Source organism: Dipodomys spectabilis, unplaced genomic scaffold, assembly GCF_019054845.1.
Source record: "Dipodomys spectabilis isolate Male_0828 unplaced genomic scaffold, ASM1905484v1 ptg000003l, whole genome shotgun sequence".
In the NCBI taxonomy this organism is placed as follows: Eukaryota; Metazoa; Chordata; class Mammalia; order Rodentia; family Heteromyidae; genus Dipodomys; species Dipodomys spectabilis.
This window is the reverse complement of record NW_024870680.1, coordinates 14,450,039-14,473,008: the sequence shown is the minus strand read 5'-3', so window position 1 is coordinate 14,473,008 and position 22,970 is coordinate 14,450,039. Positions and strand designations below refer to the sequence as shown.

Genomic DNA, 22,970 nt, shown 5'->3' with positions numbered 1-22,970 from the left:
GCATGCATGAGGCCCTAGGTTCAATTCCTCAGCACCACATAAACAAAAAGAAAAAAAGCCGGAAGTGGCGCTGTGGCTCAAGTGGTAGAGCGCTAGCCTTGAGCTGAAGAGCTGAGGGACAGCGCCCAGGCCCAGAGTTCAGGCCCCACGGCTGGACCAAAAAAAAAAGAGAATTAAGAGCTGGGCACTGATGGCTCACACCTGTAATCATAGCTACTCAGGAGATTGAGATCTGAGGATTATGGTTTAAAGCTAGCCCAGGCAGGAAAGTCCGGGAGACTCTTATCTCCAATAAACTACTCAGAAAAGGTGGGAAGTGGAGCTATGGCTCAAGTGGTAGAGCACTAGCTTTGAGCCAAAGAAGCTCAGGGACAGAGCCCAAGTCCTGAGTTCAAGCCCCAGGACTGGCACAGGTGAATCATATGCAATCAGGATCTCATGTGAAGAAATAGGCATTTGGGAAAATTTGAACAATGACAGAATATTTAATGATATAAATGAATTACTATTAAATGTTATAATGGTATTTCATTCTGTGTTTTTTTTAGGACTGGGCATCAGTATTCAAGGCTTCACACTTGATAGTCAAACACTCTATTATTTAAACCATGCCCCTAGTCCTTTTAATTTAGTTTGTTTTTCATATAGAGTCATACCAACTTTATACTGGCAGACCTAGATTCATATACCTCTGCCTCCTGAGTAGCTAGGGTTCACAGACATGTGCCACTATGTCTACCTTGTTTAAGAGAGAAGGTCTTGCTAACTTTTGCCCAAATTGGCCTCTATGTATGTATATGTGTATGTATGTGTGTATGTGTGTGTATGTATGTATGTTTAGCTTTTCTCTACCTCTTGAGTAGCCATTATTACAGGCACGTTCCACAGCATTATAGATTTGTTATTGTTGTTGTACCAGTCCTGGGGTTTGAATTTGGTTCTGGGCACTATCCCTGAGTTTTCATGCTCCATTCAGCACTCTACCACCTGAGCTTTCACTTCCGGCTTTTTTGGTGCTTAATTGGAGATAAAAGTGTCATAGACTTTTATGCCAGGACTAGCTTCAAACCACAATCCTCAGATCTCAACCTCCTCAGTAGTTAGGATTATAGGTGTGAGCCACTGGTGCCCAGTTCATTATAGATTTTTTTTAAATAAGAGCTCTTAAAAGTTCTTGTCCAGCATTTAGGAAATCCTAGCTTTGACCTCAAGCACCCAAGAAAGAGCAGGGATGGGAGGGAAACCTCTAAGCAAAATTCCTAAAGTATTTTCTAGTACAATAATATGAAAACTTGGATTTTCCCCCAAAGCATTTAAGATAGGAACTAGAGATAGGAAAAGTGAGTAGTGTAGATGAAGCAAAGGTAAGTGACAGGAACATGAAACTTCATTGTGTAAGTTTTTATGTTATTTACAGTTTATTCTTTCTATTGAAGCAATTAAATATCCATTAGAAAAGAAAAACGAGGGCTAGACGTATAGCTCAAGGGGTAGAGCTCCTACCTAGCAAACAAGCACAAGGCCCTGAATTCAAACAAGTTCAAGGCCCTGAGAAGAGAAGGTTTCTTCCTAGTAAAAACCTGTTGAGTAAAACTTCAATTCTGTACAAGTAATTTGGTCTTCTCACATCTGGAAACAGAGGTATAAAAGTGAAAATGAAATGATAGGGAATGTAGAATTCAACTTAATGACCTGAGGACAAAACACATGGCACTGTGGCTCAAGTGGCAGTGCTTGCTTTGAGCTGAAGAGCTCAGGGACAGCATACAAGCCCAGAGTTCAAGCCCCACGACCAACAAAAACAGACAAAACAAAAAAACAAACAACAAAAAACCCCCAAACATATGACCCATGTATGAGCAATCTTCAGAAGAAACAAACCAGAAGAGGGCCAGGCCTTTGAAAGCCACAAGCTGATATATTTCCCCTTGAGGATTTACTATTATAAAGCTGGCCAAAAATAACTTGGGCCTTTTCCTTCTAATCCATCAATTATTTATAGTGTCTTATAGTGTCTTTTGGGGTGTATGTGAGCTCTTATTTGTAGTACCTTTGTTTGGTACTCTTTTTTTTCCCCCAAGGTAAGCCATGTCCAGCCTAGAGCAGAGTGGAGCCTACACTCCTTTTATAAGTCTTGTCCCCCAAACATTCTTCCTCATTTGAGTTAGAAAATTGGGCTTTGAGTTCAAATTCTGGTTCTACTACCTTTTTGGCGGGGGGGGGGGGGGGGGGGGGGGCTATTGCACTTTGAACTCAGGGCCTTGTGCTTTCACATTCCCTTTTTGCTTTAGGTTATTTTTCAGGTAGGGTCTTACATTTTTGCCTGGAGCTGGCTTGGATCAAAATCCTCACCTCTACATAGCCTCCTACACAGCTGGGCTTATAGACATGAGTCCCTACTCCCACCTGGGATCTCACTAACCTTTTGCCTAAGCTGGCCTCAAATTACTGTCCTGATCCCTCCCTCCTGGATAGCTGGGTTTATAAGTATCCACCACTGTGTCTGGCTTGTTTTGCTACTTTCTAACTCCGTAGCTTTGAGAGAGCATTGCCTTTCTATATTATGGTTTTGTCATCTATAAAATGGGTTACTAATAGTATATATTATAAAGTGCATTGACACAGGCATATTCTTTTCCTAACACTTAGCAACTATCCTGTATATATTTTAGCTGCTATCACAATTTTTCCTTTTCTTTTTCTTTTTCTTTTTTTTGTGTGTGCCAGTACTGGGTCTTGAACTCAGGGCCTGGGCACTGTTCCTGAGCTTCTTTAGCTCAAGGTAGTACTCTACCACTTGAACCACAGCACCACTCCTGGCACTGAGGAATTGAATTCAGGGCTTCATGCATGCTAGGCAAGCACTCTGCTACTAAGCCATATTCCCAACTCCAAACAATTTTTCTTTTTTAAAATGTATTTTATTTTAATAGAAATGTGGTAGTTGTACATATTTATGGGGTACACCATGACATGCCAGTATGTATATACAATATATATTGGTCAAATCAAGGTAATTGGCATATATGTAGCACACCAGACATCAATTATTTATTTAAAATAATTAAATATCCCTACTAGCTATTTTGAAATTACCAATTGTTAACCACTGTTCTTTTTGATTTTTTTTTTTTCTCGTCAGTTGTGAGGCCTGAGCTCTAGGCCTGGCGCTGTCCCTCAGCTCTTCAGCTCAAGGCTAGCGCTCTACCACTTGAGCCACAGCACCACTTCCATCTTTTTCTGCTTATGTGGTGCTGAGAAATGAACTCAGGGCCTCATGCATGCAAGGCAAGCACTCTACTACTAAGCCACCTTCCCAGCCCCTCTTGATTTTTTGGGGGGAACAAGGCTTTCTGTGTAGTCCAGGCTGGTCTCAAACTTTTTTTTGGCCTCTAATATGCTGAAATTACAGATATATAGCACCTTACCCAGGGCAGCCACTGTTATTTTACAGTGTTATAGGACATCAGAAGTCATTCTTCCTGTCCAACTGCACCCTGTATCTATTAGGCATCCTTTCTCCACCTCCTCCCTTACATTCTTTTCCGGCTTTGGTAACCACTAATCTACTCTCAATTTCTGTGAGATCAGCTTTTTGTTTCCATATATGTAGTGGTTAATCTTGATTGTGAATTTGATTGGGTATAGAGACATCTAGGAGATTTTTTTCTTTTTGTCGGTAGTGGGGCTTGAACTCTGGGCTTGGCCCCTGTCCCTCAGCTCTTCAGCTCAAGGCCAGCACTCTACCACTTGAGCCACAGCACCACTTCTGGTATTCTGGTGGTTAATTGGAGATAGACGTCTCACGGACTTTCCTGCCCCAGCTGGCTTTGAGCTACGATCCTCAGATCTCAGCCTCCTGAGTAGCTAGGATTATAAGCATGAGCCACTGGTGCCCAGTGGAGATTTTTTTTTTAAATAAAGCACAGGGGTATCTGTGAAGGTATTTCATGGGACAAGTAAATAAGGGGGTAAAGAGCTTCCCTTAATATGGGAAGATCCAATAGGCCAAGGGCCCAGCATGGACAGACATTATTTCTGTGCTGTTGTCTTTGTCTGTCTCTCTTATTTGTCCATTATGGGGCCTGAACTCTGGGCCAGGGCGCTGTCCCTCAGCTCTTCAGCTCAAGGCTAGTGCTCTATCACTTGAGCCACAGTGCCTCTTCTGGCTTTTTCTGCTTATGTGGTGCTGAGGAATAGAACCCAGGGCCTCATAAATGAAAGGCAAGCACTCTACCACTGAGCCACCTTCCCAGTCCCTGTGTGTCTCTCTCTTGCACCCCCCATCTGTTTGTCTGCCTGCCTCTCTCTCTCTTTCTCTTTCTTTTCTCTCTCTCTCTCTTCTCTCTGTCTCTGTCTCTCTGTCTCTCTGTCTGGCTCTGTCTTTTTCTCTCTCTCTCTCTCTCTTTCTCTCTCTCTCTCTCTCTCTCTCTCTCTCTCTCTCTCTCTCTCTCTCTCTCTCCCTTCCTACTGGCTGCCAGGAGGTGAGCAGGCACCTCCTCCCCCACACTCCTAACACCCAGATGGTCTGCCTCTTCTTCATCTGTAGTCAGCATAAGAAGTGTCTGTCCCCTGGCCTAAGCTGCAGGGGTTGTGTGATTTGGCTACCATCTGGGATGTAGTTCTTTTTGGTGGGATGAGTTTGCTTGCAGCTCTGGGCATAATGAGTGTAAGTGACTAATGGTGTGTTTGTGTTGGTGAGGTTGCATAGGCATGGGGCCCCTTACGTCAGAGAAGGTTGCCCCACTATTTACTGGGGGAAGGGTGAGTGGGTAGGTGGAATCATCTGTCTGCTTTGTAGGGTCTCTGCAGGCTGAATTTCTGAGAATGGACTGTCTAGCTGGTTAGCTGCTAGCTGCTACAGGAAAATGGTTAATGGCTGCACACAGCTGCTTTTCAGGGAACTCAGCAAGCTGAGCCATACAGGACAGGCTACATGGCTGCATCATATAGATGTTTTGCTACTTTTGATTATTTTGAGCTTTTCCAAAGTAAAATGATATATACATAGCGCTGGTGGCTCATGCCTATAATCCCAGCTACTCAGGAGGCTAAGAGCTGAGGATCACAGATTGAAGCCAGCCTGGGCAAGAAAGTCAGTGAGACTCTTATCTCCAATAAACCACCAGAAAACCCAAAGGGAAGCTGTGGCTAAAAGTGGTAGGGTGCTAGCTTTGTGAAAAAGCTCAGGGACATCACCAGGCCCTGAGTTAAAGCCCCACAACCAAAAAAAAAAGATACATAAATAAAGAGTAAAAATATCATTTTACAAAAACGACAAATTTTACCATGTACAATTTTAGTCATTGTTAGTTTTACTATGATATTTTTCCTACCAGTTACAAAACAGATAGAATCATTTGTTTTCACTCCTTATCTGTCTGTAAGAAACTTGTAAGAAAATTTATGAAGATAGTTAGCTTGCAAATAATAGCAGACCCTAACTCAATTGATTGCCACCATGGGAAAACATTGTTTCCAATAACATGAAGTTCTGCATTGAGGCCACTCCAAAACTGATTTATTCAATAGCTCGCAAGTTGGTGTCACTTTTGTCCTTATTGCAGCAAAAGACTACAGTATTCTCAGACATTATATCTGAACCCAAGGGGATGCCCTAGGCATCTTTTTGTATGAACTCGAGACATGTTTTTCAAATGTCCTTGGAAAATTTCTGTCCCAGTCCAATTGCCCAAAGCAAGCACCTGCTTCATTAATCAGGTGAAGTGAATGAGCATTGTTACTCAAAATTCTCCCTTGAAAGGTTGGAGCTAGAGAACTGTGGGCAGCAAAATGGAAGGTACTCAAAATGGAGCTCTGCCAACATGGGAAAAGGAAGTGACAGATGGAGAAGCCTCAGTGATATCTGCTAAAAATAGGGAAAGACAAGAAAAATGATGAGTGGAAAAGAGAGAGAGGCAGAGAGAGCAGCATACCAAAGGAAGAAGGTGAGACAGAGGGGCCATACTGGCTTAAGCTTTGTATATACAGTGACATCAAAGTACCATGGGAAATCTGTGCTTGGTGGTATATACCTGTAATCCTAGCTACTTGAGAGACTGAAGCAGGAGGATCCCAAGTTCGAGGCCAGCCTAGACACTTAGTGAGACTCTACATCTATATCAGGGACTAGGGATGTAGCTCAGTGGTAAAGCACCTTCTTAGAATGTGTGAGTCGGTGCATTCTATCCCCAGTACTGCAACAAGAACAACAACAACAAAAAGAGTCCTGGAAGAGCATCAAAACATCATACACCAATTCTCAGGAGCCTCAAGAAAGACACTGGAGGTCAAAAACAGTTATAAGGGTTTACTTCTTATGTTTGCACACATGAACCTTTACATTGGAGGAGAGAGTAATTTGCCCTCATGAAATACCAGCTCAAGTATTGGTACAAACTCTGTCCCATGAATTTTCATTCTTTCTATGCTATGTACCCATTGAACACTTGGAGAAATTGTTTCTCTGTTTGATCTCAGTCAGGGCAAAGTAAGCAAGGATGGAGCTCTGCAGAACTACCTTCTTTAAGTATTTCCTATGATCAAGAAATGTGATATTATTTTCTAAAGTGAATGGAATTTCCTTTAAGTCCTTTGTGAGTCACAAAGGATTTCATTTTTTTGAAGTATTTTTTTTCATGAGGTCTTTACAAAGTTGAGGCAATAAAAGCAAATAGCCCTAAAGGTTGGCAATAAGCCTCTTGTAAACAGGTTGAGCCAGTTTCTTTCCCCTTCTTTTAACTAAGCATGTTAAATAGTTAAAACTAACCACAAAGGTTGTAATTTATTTATTTCATATATTCAAGATGAAAGAAAGGAAGTAGTCTTGCCATGTCAACTGAGGAGAGCTCAGATTCTGTGTCTAGCATTGCTATATGGTTTTCCCCCTTGTACGTGCTTTTTTTGTTACCATGGCAACAAGGCGAAGAGATTATTTTGACTACTGGGCTGAGAACAGATGGAAGATTTGGTACAGGTGTAGAAACATAGAGGGGGTAGTCAATTCAGGTAAGGGATGAGAACTAGGGGCTTTGTAGATGTGTGTATGCTGAGCACTTCAGGTTATTTTGTTGAGAAGCCAGGCATGATAATAAATACAGGTAATAAATGCAGAGCACAAAGTAAAGGCTTGGAGAATCTAATGACCAATGGGGCAGGGATGTTTTGTATAGCTACAGTGTTCCTGGCTTTCTCCATCACTTTCTATGCTCTAGTGCACAGAATCTCAGTACTGGCTCCACCCAATGCATCAGCCAGGCAATAACACTTCAGCTTCATTGGACCCAGATCCCTATTATCAGAATTTATTGAGTAGACAAACACAACCGCTTTAGCAGTTTGACCTGTGTGATCTACAATGGGGTGAGGCTTTGAGTCCCCACCCCACATGGAAGCTACAGTGGTGTGAGGGTCCATCAGCTCCCACAGTTACCCTTGAGATAGATCCTAACAACTCGCAAGCTGGAGCTGTCAAAGAAGAAAGTTGTTGCTGCCTAACTTGTAACTGGCCTAGTTTTGGAAATTCATTGGTAGAAACTGGGCTCACACCAGATGCCCTGTTAACAGTTGACTCTGTCCAGTGCTGCCTTGGGCCCCGCCATCAATTGTGATCCAACTGCCACCAATACCATTTTAGAATTGATTCTGGCTTTTATCCATCATGAAAGAAGGGCCATTTTTTGTTTCATTTTTGTTTTCCTGCCAGTTCTGGGGCTTGAACTCTGGGCCCAGACAATGTCCCCAAGCTTCTTTTGCTCAAGGCTAGCGTACCACTTGAGTCACAGTGCCACTTCTGGCTTTTTCTGTTTATGTGGTACTGAAGAATGGAACCCAGGACTTCATGCATGTTAGGCAAGCACCCTTACCAGTAAGCCACATTCCCAGCTCTCTCTATATATATATTTTACTTTTGGAAAAGTATTTTTAATGTAGTTTAAAAAAATCTTTTATTGGTTGTAATACTGACTTGAGGCAGGAATAAAGCCAAAGCCATGGACTTGCTGCCCGTTCTTCCAAATAAGAGTTGGAAACTTTTGTTACTCAAAACTGATGATGACTCATTTGACCCTCAGGAACTGCTTTCTAATGAATCACTGACTTGAATTATGTCACTTATTTATTCTAAGTCTGTCCCTTTGTGTTATTTCCTCCATTTCCCTGACCTCATACTGGTGAAAAGGGAATTTAGTGATGCATAACCTTTGCAAAGTGCTTTCATTATGCAGCTCTCAACGCCATGTAATTTGAACGTTGTAGTGCTAGCTTTTTAATTCTTCTTGTTCTCAGTTTTTGTGTTTGAGTGTTCTGCAGTCTCTTTATAATGCTCAAATTACAAAGGGACACAAAGAAGCAGTTCTTATAACATGGTAAGAAAGGGATGTTGTGTTCCAGCTTTTAATAACACCGGGGAAAATATTTTCTTTCAAAAAACACTAAATGTATTCTACTTCAAAAGAGTTTCATGTAATTAAATTGAATTAAAGAAACCTAATGTAATTCTTTGGTCATATAATATTTTCATGTAGTTATTAATTAGTTATATTTTCATTGTGTTTATGGCTTTACCTACTGATGATTGAATTTCAATTAGTCAAACAAACAAGGATGTTCATTTTAGACTGCTTTTATATTTTTAAACTACATGATGGACTATTGTAAATTATGCCATATTGCTGACAAAGTATTGATTAGTTTTCCTAATGCACAGTTAATATTCAAATGTTTTACGTATGAGAACAGCAATTGCCAGTCGTTGGTGTCTTGTAATCCTAGCTCCTTAGGAGGCTGAAATCTGAGGATTGTGGTTTGAAGCCAGCCAAGTTGGGAAAGTCTTTGAAATGCTTAGCGTGCGCGCACTCGCGCGCGCGCGCACGCACGCACGCACGCACGCACACACGCACGCACGCACGCACACGCACACACGCACGCACGCACACACGCACACACACGCACACACACACACACGCACACACACACGCACACGCACACACACACACACACACACACACACACACACACACACACACAAGCTAGAAGTGGAGCTGTGGCTCAATGGTAGAGAGTGCTAGTCTTGAACAAAAAAGCTCAGGGACAACACCTAAACCATGCATTCAAGCACCAAATAAAAATATTTCACTCATTTGCCAAACATTGTTATTTCCAAGGTAAAAATTTACAGTACTGGGGTGTCGATGTTTCTGATGATTAGCTCAGAACAATTTGTTAGCAGACTTAAAAAAATAAACTTTATATTTTTAGAATCTGAGTGAGGTAAGGCAGTGGCATAAACCAATGATTGTAGAACTTGGGGGGCTGTGGCAGGAGAATTGTAAGTTTAAGGCTAACCTGAGCAACATAGCAAGATCTTGTTTCGAAAACAACAATTAAAAACCCATGAGATTGCATGAATGTCACACATTTGTGTAAATTGTTGTACATCATGATTTGCAGCCATCTTTTTTGGTTAGAGCAGGAGGATCATGTTGTTTTTCTTTCTTTTAGCTCCAGGCATTTAAGGAACTTGTCAGGTCACTAAGAATTGAAGGAATGAAGCAGAGTTTGATGACCTCACATGACAATGAATTTGGTCTTTGCAAAAATAGTTTGACAATATCACAAAATGAACAGCTAATAAAAGTTCAACAATCACTAGAGCAATCTTCAGGGCAGGGCAACAAAAACTGAATTTCAAAGTTACTGCACTTATATTATTCAAGTATTCAGTTTTTATCAAAAAGACTCACAAAGCACATAAAAATACAGAACAGGACCACTCAAAAGAACAAAATAATTTGACAAGAATTGGGTTTGGTAGTCAAAGACGACAAAAGATTTCCTTTTATTGTAATCAGACTTAGCCTTTTTTTTTCTTTTTTCCTTTTTTTTGGGGAGGTGGTCCGGTCGTGGGGCCTGAACTCTGGGCCTGAGTGCTGTCCCTCAGCTCTTCAGCTCAAGGCTAGCACTTTACCACTTGAGCCACAGTGCCACTTCCAGCTTTTTTCTTTTTTCTACTTATGCGGTGCTGAGGAATCGAACCCAAGGCCTCATGCATGCAAGGCAAGCACTCTACCACTGAGCCACCTTCCCAGCCCCTAGCCATTTTTTTCTTTTGTGGTTTGTGCCTTGTATATTGCTGAATAAATCCTCTTGTGTTGATGCCATTAAGACATTCTTCTATATTTTTATACTAATGGTCCAGTGAATTGAAATTTCCTGTATGCCTACTCTTATGTAGATCCCTTCCACATTGATTCTTGGCTGAATGGATTTTATGACTTCCTTTTGATAAATGAACAGCAAATGTGGTACAAACAGAGACTTGGAAGTACTTGTGCATTGGGATTTGTGTCTTGGAATACGGCCACCAATGAAGGCTTTCCTCCTAGAGACTTATGGCCTAATGAATGGCCAGACCAATTGCCAATCATGTAAATGAGTCTAAGTTAAACTGCCTTGGCACAACTGATTTTCCCAATGATTACAAACACAGGAATAACCCAGCAGAGACTGCCATAAACACCACTCAAATTTCTGACCACAAAAACGAAAACAAATAAAATGGTGGCGATTCTTGTTTTTGAGATTGTTACATAGTGTAAGTGATCAACTTTTTACATTGTTTCATTGATTTTTTTTTCATAAGGCTTGCCTATTTTTTCTAGTGTCATTTATTAACCCAGTTTTATTTATTTGCAATGCTACCTTTTCACATGTCTAGTTTTAACAAGTTTTGGTCTTTTTCTAGACTTTCTATGTTATTCCATTGGGCTATTTAGCTATTTCTGCACTAATACCATTTTGCTTATTATAGCTTTATACAGTTTCAGCATCTGAAAAAGAGCTTACTGGAGTTGCCTATATCGCTGTGGTTTCTCTATGCGATCTGCGGGTCATTTTAGTAGCTAGACTATTCTCTAAATTCAGATGAATGATTAATACTATTATTAATTTCTAATATATGATCATTCTATTCTGAAGAATCAGCCCCATCTTGGGACCAAAGTACATTGAGAGAGAGATAGTCAAATAGATACTAAAGGGGTTTAAAGATGGAGGGTACTCTATTCTGGACTTTGGCAAAGCTCATGACAAAATGTGTGTGCCCTATTGGAGGCAGTAAATTCTGCTGCTGTCAGAATTTCCCAAGGTTTGGGTGGAGGAAATACTTAGAAATCTGAGGACCCCCTTGTATGTGTGACACACACACACACACACACACACACACACACACACATTCAACAGGATGGGCAGAGGCTCTGAGTGATGTGCAGGCTCCCTCTTGGCTGCATGTTTCTGTTCTGCTTGGGTTCCTCAGTAGTTGCTATTGCTGCTGCCACCTGCTGTTGACAGTATTTAGCCCAGCAGTTCTTGAACCACACCTGTACTTATTGTTTGTTACTAACCCATGTGCCTCTGTCTTTGTAACCAGAATACAGGCTATCTCCTGAGTTTCTTTTAGACATTTCCTGCTGTTGATGCTCTTTCTGGTAAAGGGGTAGAGGAATGAGTTTTAAGCTTCTTACATTTTTCTTACCTCTTCTGCCCACTTTTGGATGTTACCTGCTTGAATCCCTTGCACTAGTCAGTGCTGAGTGAAGCTGACTTTGGTCCTACACATGCCTGATTGGGTAAGTCTGCTCTCCATGGGCAGGCCTAAAACATAGTCCTTTGAGATATCCAACACATGTTCTGTAATCCAATTTACCAAGAATAGATACTGTGTTTTCTTTTCTATCTGACTTTAAAGAATATTTCTAAAGTATTTCAGCACTGAGCTGAAGAGGCAAAGATAATAGGGCACCCACCAAATCTCAACAGTTTCTAGAAACCAATCTGAAATTTGAACCTAATTCTCTTAGCCAGTGTGTGTTCTATCTCATATATATTCTACCATTCCTCTCTTTGATTACTAGATGCCATTAATGATAGTGCTAGTTGTTTTATATACATACCTTATTTAGGTCTTATAACAACTTTGTGAGACCCTAATTATTATCCTTATTTTATAGATGATGCCTAGAGAAGATAAGTTACTTGCTCAATTTCATAGATTTTGAAAGTGGGAGGATTGAGATTTGAACATAAATTGTTAAAAAATACAAAGATGCTACTGTTTTCCATTAAACTATAGTTGGATATCAGCAGCAGTAATAATATTCATAATTCCTTGAACAGTAACAAAATGATTATATAACCTCATAAAATAATAATGTACTTATAATTTATTTCTTAAAAAATATATATGATCAGGCATGGTGGCTCACACATGTAACTGTAGTTACTGAGGAAGTGAAGATTATGAGGATGATGATTTGAGGCCAGTCTAGGGGAAAAAAAGTGAGACATCTCACCTCAATCAAGGAACAAAGCATGGTGGTTTACACTTGTGGTGCCAGCTAAGACATAAAAGGATAGTGGTATGAGGCCAGCCTCCCCTCCCCCCATCCCCACTCCCTGCCAAAAAAAGTAAGACTCTACCCAAAAGATAAATAAAACAATAAAAAAAGGACTAGAGATATGACTCAAATGGTAGAATTCCTGCCTAGCAAACATGAGTTTCTGATCTAAAAAACCCCAGTGCAGCCAAAATGAATAAATGAGTGAATGAATGAATGAAGTGCATCATAACACTGCTATACCAACCTGAGATGCTTTCTAATAGCTCTAGGCTTTCCTTTAACTTTGTAAGTTAAATAGGTCAGTGGAAAACCAGGCAAGATCAAAACATTCAGCACATTTATGGTGATATGTATCTTTCAAAATAACTTTCTGCCATCAACTCTTCTTCAGATCAGCTCTCTATGTAGAATATTTGTCGAGAGGAATTAAGGAATTGTTTATATATTTATGGTTGGTCCAAAAAGGCAGCCATTGTCCCAAATCCTTTTAGGTGCTAACATTCAGTTGCTGTGAAAAAGAAATGCTCTCATTCTGCAGAGGTTGCTACTGGATGTCTCCCCCTTCTTCCACCTTACCATTGACCCTCCAACTCCTCTCCAGCCTTCAATGCCTCAGGAGGTTGATCTACATAGAACCATCCATAGCCTATCAGTAGGGCTGAGCTACAGAGAATACTGACATATAACTGGGGGGGGGGGGGGAGAGGGGGAGGAGAAGGTGGAAGCTGGAATACAATCTGATTTTGTGCCTTGTCAGATGGCCCTCTCTACATGGGCTTATCCATCTGTGGTTCTAGTAACTGCTCTCTCTGCTCATCCCTTCAGGCTCATAACTGATAGCATCTTTCCAACCAGGCTGTTTCCAGCTCTGTGACACTGCATTATTCTTGTGGGATTTTTGCCCATATCTTTGTAAATAGTCTCTTTATTAGACTATTCTCAGATTATCAATCTGAAAGTCTTCTCAAGTGGTTCCTTTTGGGACCCGTCGCTATATACTGAAGTGGCTGATGATCATATCCCTGGCAGAGAGTGGGTAATGTGTATCTTCAGAGATGAAGAGAGAGTTCTGGTGCCGTGGAGACCAAGGACTTAGTTTCTGCAGCTCTTCCTTCCATCCCATAAATTACCTCATGGAGTTATTATTAGATTATAGCATTAATTTTACTACTGTTAACTGCATACTCTATGGCATGTAGGTCTGTAACAGGAGGCCCATTAATGTTTGAGTTGGGTTTTCTGTTACTTTTCATGAAGTGTCCTTGTGTAGTTCATGGGTTATGAAACTGTAAAATCCAGAGATAGGTTGTGCTTCAGAATTAGGTGACCTGCCCGGTTGACAGTATCATTAAAGACCTTGTTGGCCATCCAGTGGTATCCTAAGTCTGGTTTTCTACATAAGTCTGGTTTTCTATAGACTTGTAAAAAGAGAGTTGCTTCTACTCATTTACATTTGGGGAAAATAGTTTCTTCTAGATACTCTCTCCAAAAAAAAAAAAAAAATCCAGAAAACTATTTCCCAGAAACCCTCATCCAACTTTTTCTTGCTTTTCACTGCTATAGTCAGTTCATGTTCTCTTCCTTGAGGCTTAGTAGTTAAAACCAGGAGATGAAATTGTTCTAATCATATTTGTGTGTATATGTGTGTGCCAGTATTTTGTTGTTGGTGGTGGTGGTGTTTTGTAGGGCTTGAGCTCACAGCCTGGGCATGGTCCCTTAGCTTTTTTCCACTCAAGCCTAGTTCTCTACCACTTAAGCTCCACTTCTGCTCTGGCCCTTCAATCAAGGGTGAGGTCAATTTCTCCAAAAGCATTTGAACTCCATGGTAGGGAAGAAGAGGGCAATTGATAATGAACCACAATTAGGAGAACTACTAAGATAATCACAATATCTTATACATATTACTAGCTATATAAGCCAATAGTTTATCCCCTGCTTAAACTATTTTTACCAGTTTCCTTCTCATCTAGAAAGATTTCACAGCTGGGCACTGGTAGCTCACACCTGTAATCCTAGCTATTTAGGAGGCTACGATCTGAGGATTGAAGTTCAAAGTCAGCCTGGGCAGGAAAGTCTGTGAGATTCTTATCTCCAGTTAACTACCAGAAAGCTGGAAGTGGCCCTGTTGCTCAAAGTGGTAGAGCCTTGAGCAAAATAGAGCTTAGGGACACTGCCCAGGACCTGAGTTCAAGCCCCACAACTGACAAAAAAAAGAAAGAAAAGAAAGATTTCAGTACTAGTCCTGGCTCTTCCATTGACTAGCTATGTGACTTTGGGCATAGATACAAGCCATCTTCATCTTAGCTTCTGCTTCTGTAAAATTAAGATTAATATCTCTTTAGAGTGAGATGAGAAAACACTTTCTGATGAATAAAGAATTACACAAAAGTGAGTGCTATTTTATTTTAGTAAGAGCATTTAACATGAGATCTATTCTAACAGAAGTTTAAGTATACAATATAGTACTATCATTAGTTTTTTGTGAGAGGAGCTAAACTCTTGGCCTTGTATGTGCTAGGCAGGTATTCTTCCAGTTGAGCCATACCTCCGGCTCTTGTTCTCTATAATGATAGTAGCATTGTTCTCACCTTACCCTAGAGATCATGTTGTACTCTTTAGTGAACAAATTAAATACTCCTTGACTTGAAAATGCCAGATTATTAACAACCTCCCCTACGGTTTTATCTTCTTCCCTTTTCTTAAGGGATTTCTCTCTGAGCAACTGAGAGCCAGAGGGTTTCTCTACTGTCTGGCAAAGAACCAAAATGTACAGTCATCCTATTTAAGTCAGTCTAAAAGTACTTATTAATACTTACTTGTGCTGTATAGTATAACTATAACAAATAATTAGCGTGGATTATCACAGGGAAAGTAGACTTCTAGCCAACTGGAGATTAGTCAAGCAACAAACTTATTGTCTTATCTTCAAGAAATCATACATGCTGTTTCTAACGCATTTATAAGATTATTTCTTTGTTGCTTTGTATGTCCCTCCCCCACAGTGTAACCCCCGCTTTCACTATATTTGATGTCAGTATAACATGTGGAGGAGATGGGGACAAACAAGTCGTTTAAGGATTCAGGTGGACCTGTTGCAACAATGAGAAGTACAAAATGTCATGTCAAAACCAGCTTTACAATGTCGGTGTGGGGGGTGAGGGGGGTATGATTGGGTGGGGGGGAGGGGGGAGGCTGGGAGGGGATATGAAGGGTAAACAAAGGAGGAGGCTGCAATGCTTGGTAAGAAATGTATGCATTATCCTGCCCATGTAATTGTAACCCCTCTGTACAGTATGTTCTCAAATAAAATAAAATTAAAAAAAAAAAAAGAAATCATACATGCTTCCATCAATGTAAGGACTTTTATGAGTTGTATATGATAAAGAGAAAGGTGCTGAAGAGGTGAGTATATGGTTAGGGAATCTGGCAAGGTAAGTTTTAAGAATAGAATGTAGAGAGTTTAGGACACCTATGAATCTGTGTGTTTCCCTTTCTAATTCCCAAGAGATGAATACTCTAGAGAAACAGTGACTGGTTTCAGTTTACTGTAAATAATTTTCAGTAATAATTTTCCTAATATGGACGTATGTATAAAGATGCTTCTTCCTTAAAACTGAGTAAAGCTGATAATTAGACCTAATAATTCAGGCTTCTAAGGTTGCTGTGGTTCTCATTTGGGCAAATATTTTCCAAATATTTCTCTCTTTGCCCTGTCCTATCCTGGGGTTAATCAATCAGTACAGGAGGGATGGGGCCTATGTATTTAAATGAAAAGTAACACACAAACCCTTTAAACCTGTTGATTTAAGATAATGTATTCTGAATATCCAAGTGCTCCTATTCTTTTCATCCAGTGTTTACTCCTATAGTATCAGAGGAGCTCAAGGGATAAGTAAATAAGTCCTTGGGCACTTACTTGTTTGAGAACTATGTTATGTTTGGACACAATAGCAGAACTATAAGGTAGTTATACTCTGTGCCTTATACACTAGTATTTTATATATATATGTATACACATATGTATATATACATATTAGGGAACTTAGTTTTATTAGTAATTTTAATCTAGTTAGGAAATAGTACATATCCATAAAAGGGGTTTTAAAAGGCGCATATGCCACTAAATAAGTGATTAAAACCAATGAAGTACAGCAAGTAATTTGCTGCTAACAATTAGTAAATTTTTTAAAATATATTTTTATTGTGAAAATACTGTACAGAGGGGTTACAATTACATGGGTAAGATAATGAGCACATTTCTTATCAAGCATTGTATTCTCCTGCTTTGTTTCCCCTTCCCATCCCTCGTATCCTCCCCCCATCCCTCCCCCAAAAGTTGTAAAGTTCGTTTTTCGACATAACGACTTGTACATCTCATTGTTGCAATGGGTCCTCCTGTTTCCCTGTTTTAACAACAATTAGTAAACTTTAAATGATTTGCCTACATTTATAAGGACAATAGGACATCATTGGCATTTCAGTTTCACTATCTTAAATCTGAGAGAAAGGAGTGGCATTATTATACTAACTAGAAATTTTAAATTGCACAAAATAATACTTTCATATAAAGTGAATCCATTAAAGTAGTTTTTTTTTTCTATGAAACTGGGAAAAAGCCTAAGAATAGTTAACACAAGTTTTAGAATTTCCTAAAATAGACAAGATTTTCACTTTTTTCTGTGTGAATGTGGGTACTTGGGCTTGAACTCAGGGTCTCTTGCTTTGGTTGGCTACTTTGCTCAAGGATGGTGCTTTACCACTTGGGCCACCTGTCTACTTTTTTAACCAGCTTTTTGCTGACTAATTGAAGATAAAGGTCTCACAGATTTTTCTGCCCCATATGGCATTGTCTGTGATCCCCAGATCTTACAGACCTAAGCCACCAACATCCAGCTTAAAATAGAATATTATCAGGAGCTGATATGTTTGGAAATTTATGTAGAGGACATGAGCGTAGAGTTACACCATGAAGTATAAGATTTTAGTATTGGGAAAGAGAGAAAGATTTAAGTCTAAACTCTAGAAACAGAAAGTAACACAGTGACTTTAGAACAAGGGGAACTAACATTGGATGAGTGATGGTTGTTAATTTACTACATATCTAACATGTTATCTCATTTTCATGCATATAAGAACCTGGGACCACATTCCTGGGATTACATTCCTAACTTTGCAGATACAGAAACTGAATTCAGGAAAGAAAAAGTAAATTGCCCAACATCAGCCATGTAGGAAAAGAAGTAAATTAAAAATGAGCATAAGTTCTTTTTGGTAGCTCTCATCAGGACTACCGTCTGTGAAAGCTGGTGTAGCTTTCAAAACCAGGAGGACAAGAAGCCTTTAGAAGGCAGTCTTGTTAAGCTAGATAGGTGAGATGATATGGAAGCTTCTAGCTTTGCCAATACAGTTGTGTGAGTGAGCTCAAGTAAAAGAATTGCCTCAGCCAATTTGCAAAATTGTGAGAAATAGAGTTGGAAGAATGGCTTGTGGACTTGGAAGCTTAGCTCAGTTGGTAGAGCCAATGAGCAAAAGCAGCAGGTACCAAGTTCAAGTCCCAGACTAGAACCAAAAAAGAAATAAAAGCAAGGAAGGAAGGAAGGAAGGAAGGAAGGAAGGAAGGAAGGAAGGAAGGAAGGAAGGAAGGAAGGAAGGAAGGAAGGAAGGAAAACTTCCTATTGTTCTAAGAGTGACTTACTATGAGGCATATATAACTGAAACAACCAGGCCTTGTCTTTAGGTTCTCTTTATTCTGAGGCTGACATTCTTTTTTTTTTTTTTTTTGGGTCCGGTCGTGGGGCCTGAACTCTGGGCCTGGGCACTGTCCCTCAGCTCTTCAGCTCAAGGCTAGCACTCTACCACTTGAGCCACAGCGCCACTTCCAGCTTTTTTCCCTTTTGCTTATGTGGTGCTGAGGAATCGAACCCAGGGCCTCAGGCATGCAAGGCAAGCGCTCTACCACTGAGCTACCTTCCCAGCCCGCTGACATTCTTTTTATAACATATATTATCACATTGTTACCTATAACAAAAGTCTTGATAAGATCATCTGTAAAGCTCCTTTACCAGGTTTGATTCCTAGCTCCACTGCTCAATAGCTTTGTGGCTTCAAGTAAGACACAGAACCTCCCTGTGCTTTGGCACTGTCATCTGTTGAAAAGAAATAAGAATAGAACCTCCTTGAGAGAGGAGCCAGCAGCTCACACGTGTAATTCCTAGCTACTCGAGAGGTTGAGATCTGAGGATCAAGATTCAAAGCCAGACCAGACAAGAAAATCTATGAGACTGTTATCTCCAATTAATTACCCCAAAAGCTGGAAGTAAAGCTGTGGCTCAAGTGGTACAGCATTAATCTTTCTTGAGTAAAAAAGCTCAGGGACAGTGCTCAGGCCCTGAGTTCAAGCCCCAGGACTTGCACACACACCCACAAAAAGAACTCCATTAAAGACTTGTAAATGAGGCAACACAAATGAAAACTTACAACAGGAGCTGAGTTACAGAGAATGCTCAAGGCAATAATTCTGATGATGTTTTCTTGTGTGAGCAGCATGGACATTGAAGAGTATGACAAACCTTTCTGATAGACCAATGAATTGGTTTTACATCTTTATGACAAGCAGAGTTTATGCTATAGTGATAGCTGGTGTAGCAAGTCCTTGTGGATTCACCTATAAAATATTTTTACATTTTTTTTGTCATTTAATGACCACTGTGAAAACAATTAGAAGTCACAGAGTCAATAAATAGTTACATAGCATTTGTTATGTGATGGACTTTTTGCTGGACCTTGGAGGAAATAATGGTAAGGTAATAATAAACAGGAATGGTCTTTGTTATTACAGAAATTACAATATAGTGGAGAAGAAAGAAAAAGCAAGCCAGTGATGAGAGGAGTGCACACAAAAAACTGTTTTGTTAGGGAAAGTATGTGGTACCATAAGGAAAACATAGGCGATATTTGTGACCTAGATTGGGAAGGCAGACCAAATAAAATATAAATGGATAGCTGAGAGAGCCAAGTAGGAGAGTTAGCCAGAGTGATACCTGAAATTTTTACCACAAGTCAAGTCTAGCTAACTCAAGTAGTAAGGCACAACTCAAGTAGTAAAGGCTAACTCAAGTAGTAAAGAGAATGAACACTGCCTACATTGGATAAAGCCTTTAGCATTGGAATTTATTCCTGACCACTGAGAATAGGACAAAAGCTAGTTAACAAGAACCCCAAAGTAACGAAACAGCAATATACTGAAACTGACTTAGAGAAAGCATCTCACAAGGTGACCTACAGAGACTAAAGAATAGGAAGCAAATGAGATTGAGAGATCATTCATCTCTCAGCTCATAAACATGCAGAAAAACGAAGGAAAATATAATGAGGAAATCAAGCATCAAATAACTTAGCATCTGATCTTGGGTTAGCAAAGAGTTCTCTTTTTCCAGTGATCTTGAATAGTAACTTTCCCTCTCGGAGAGCGTTCTCTCCATTTACAAGCTATGTGGATTAAACCATTTGAAAGGAGACCTGAATGCTACAGAATGGAGGAGAAGGCAGTCAAGTACACAGTACTAAAAAGCTTAGTCACTGTGACTTAGCAGCATTGACACTGGAGCCACAAACTGGCCAAAGTATAGAGGAATGGAGGGGTCTGATTTTGAGCAGGTGCAATAACTAGCTACCAATTTGAGAAAGAAAACTAACCTTTCCAGACTGAGGGCTCCTTTTTCTGATTACTGATTTTTTTTCTTTTTTTCCATCATGGGGCTTGAACTCTATGTCTGGGCGCTGTCCCTGAGCTCTTCAGCTCAAGGCAAGCATACTACCACTTGAGCCACAGCGCCACTTGCAATTTTCTGGAGGTAAGAGTTTCACGGACTTTCCTGCCCGAGCTGGCTTCGAACTGCAATCCTCAGATCTCAGCCTCCTGAGTAGCTAGGATTACAGGTATGTGCCACCAGTACCCGGCCCATTACTGATGTTTTGCAGAGAAAGCACACTGTGTTTTTACTTAGTCTGTATTTCTGTTGTTTTTTTTTTGTTTTTTTTTTGGGTCTGGTCGTGGGGCCTGTACTCTGGGCCTGGGCGCTGTCCCTCAGCTCTTCAGCTCAAGGCTAGCGCTCTACCACTTGAGCCATAGCACCACTTCCGGCTTTTTTCTTTTTGCTTATGTAGTGCTGAGGAATCGAACCCAGGGCCTCAGGCATGCAAGGCAAGCGCTCTACCACCGAGCCACCTTCCCAGCTCTGCTGTTTGTTTGTTTGTTTTTGGCACCCTTCTGCTCTCCTCCTTCTGTTACAGCAGGCATATGAAAAAAAATCTCAGAGGAGCAGGGCTCGGACCAAAGATAACTAATAGCAAATAGTGACTTTTCAAGTCTCCATGTGGGAATGGCCTTTAGAATACTGTAGTGTACATCAGTTGTTTGGGGGGGGGCATAAAATATGGGTATTTTTTTGCAACCCAGAGGAATGAAAAACAACAACAACAACAAAAAACACAGAGACACATCCATCCTTCTATACACCATTCTAATCCAACTGACATTTGGAAACCCAAAGCAGATACATATGTGTATATGCACATACATATCTTCAGATTTTAGTCTCATTGATGATCACATCTTCATTCTCATTTGTTTTTTAGTAAATTCCCTTACAAGTCATCAAATACACCATACTATTTCTACTTCTGCAGTCTCTTCGGTCCTTTCATAGTGTCTGGATTGCATTCACACTTCATGTTTTCATTACTTACTTGACTATACATTTGAAGAGGTTAGGGAATCACTTCAAGGACACTTTAAGTATCAGTTACCCAGTACATGATTTTTTTTTAACCATCATTTACAACTTCACAACATCCTGTGGTTCTTTATGCAGTCTCTCTGAGCAGTCTATTTCAACTTCTAGTGCTGTACATATCTACATCTTCTGGATGGGACTGCCCATGATCCATAAGCTTTGGGTCAGATATAAACTGTTTAGAATCTGAGGTTAATGCTGAGTTGGTCTTTGTTTCAGAGTGGAGTTCTTTTGGTAAAGGCACTGAATGTTGCAGGACTTGAGTTGTTTTTGCAGGCATTTCTGTTTCATTGGGGCTTCCTAGCTTAGTTTTTTCTTTAGGTTTAGAGAGTGATTTGTTTTTGTTGCTTGTTGTCCACAGTGATTTAACAGCTTCATAAATGTGCTGGCTGGTCACATATGCTTTTTTCCCAGTAATCTTTGCAATGATTAATGACTGAGCTGGGTAGCAACCAGTTGCTCCTAATGTAGCCAGTCCTAGTGGATAGGTAATTTTCTTAAACCTAGAACCTTTTCTTGCTGAAATCAAACCCACCAATCCTGAAGCTGTAATCACACCCATTTTGGGAAGAAAATCTCGAGGAGGATTTTTCAAGTAGATATAGGCATCCTTCCCAAATTGTACTGTATCCATTATTCCATTTTTCAGGAAGACATAAACACCCTTGCACCAGCCAAAGTAAAAAAGTGTTGTAGTGCGGATGGATGCAAAGCCCATTTGTAAATAACTAGGCTGTTCATGAACATATTTAGACTGAAGAGGTGGTGCAGTATATATGGGGAGCTGCTCTGGTCTTACTAGATGCTTTTTGGATTCCTCTTCTTTAGCTGCATGCACACTTACAGATGCAGATAGTAGACCTGCAGGCATTGTTGTCAGTTTTCCCATCTTAAGACTGGGTGATTGAGAGGCTTATCAACAACTCAGGTTCTTCCATTTCTCTGCTTTGTTGTCCACATCCGAAACACCATTTTCAATGGTGCATAACAGCCGGTATGTTCTTGAACCTAAATATTGAGAAACATCTGAAGACTGCCATGTCTATAACCCTCATGTCCCAAGTTTTCTCATCATTTGTTTTATACACCTAGTACTTGTTCTTTTTCTTGGAACAGTAATCCTCCCCCACCTAATTTTCAACTCCTGTTTCCCTATTCAGATCACATAGTTCTAATAGGGGCTGTAGCTTTCACAAGGATGAATATGTCACTTCAAGCCAGAACAAAGATACATTTTGTCAATTGGAAGTTTGGGCAAGGGCTTAATCCTTCTCAAATGACAAAAAATGGGAGATGGAGTCAAAGCTAGTAGTAGCCATGTCCTTTGCTGTGTGGAGCAAACAGTGTCTAGTCATAGGCTGATACCTAAAGAAGAGAAGATAGGACGGCATAGGCCTGGAAGAATAGGAAGGAGAAGAGAAGAAGAATATATGGCCAGTGTGGCAGAACACTTCTGTAATCCCAGCTATTAGTGGAGATGGGTGGATTACAATTCAAGGCCAGCTGAGCAAATAAAGTTAACAAGGGTTTCAAAAAACAAGCTGGATGTAGTGTAGTGGGATGTATATACCTGTAGTTCCAGATACTCAGGAGGCAGAAATAGGAGGATTGTAGTCTGAGGTGAGCCCTGGAAAAAGCTTGAGACCCTATCTGAAAAATAAACTAAAGCAAAAAAAAAAAAAAAAAGCTGGGAGGTATGGCTGAAGTAATCAAGTGTTTGCCTAGCAAGCTCAAGGTCCTGAATTCAAAATCCACCCCCCCCCCTCTATCACTCCCC

The 22,970-nt window shown here is 40.3% G+C and overlaps 1 protein-coding gene across 1 annotated transcript; it reads right to left on the bottom strand.

Moving 5' to 3' along the window:
• Positions 1-20,909: 20,909 nt before the first annotated feature.
• On the bottom strand, positions 20,910-22,085 carry LOC122115284 (MICOS complex subunit MIC27-like). The gene has a single exon (XM_042688690.1). It carries the CDS (start codon positions 22,080-22,082, stop codon positions 21,291-21,293), a length of 792 nt encoding a protein of 263 aa, XP_042544624.1. The 5' UTR covers positions 22,083-22,085; the 3' UTR covers positions 20,910-21,290.
• Positions 22,086-22,970: the final 885 nt, after the last annotated feature.

Coding starts and splice junctions, on each gene's coding strand:
- LOC122115284 (XM_042688690.1), bottom strand. CDS start 22,082: ATGGGAAAACTGACAACAATGCCTGCAGGTCTACTATCTGCATCTGTA.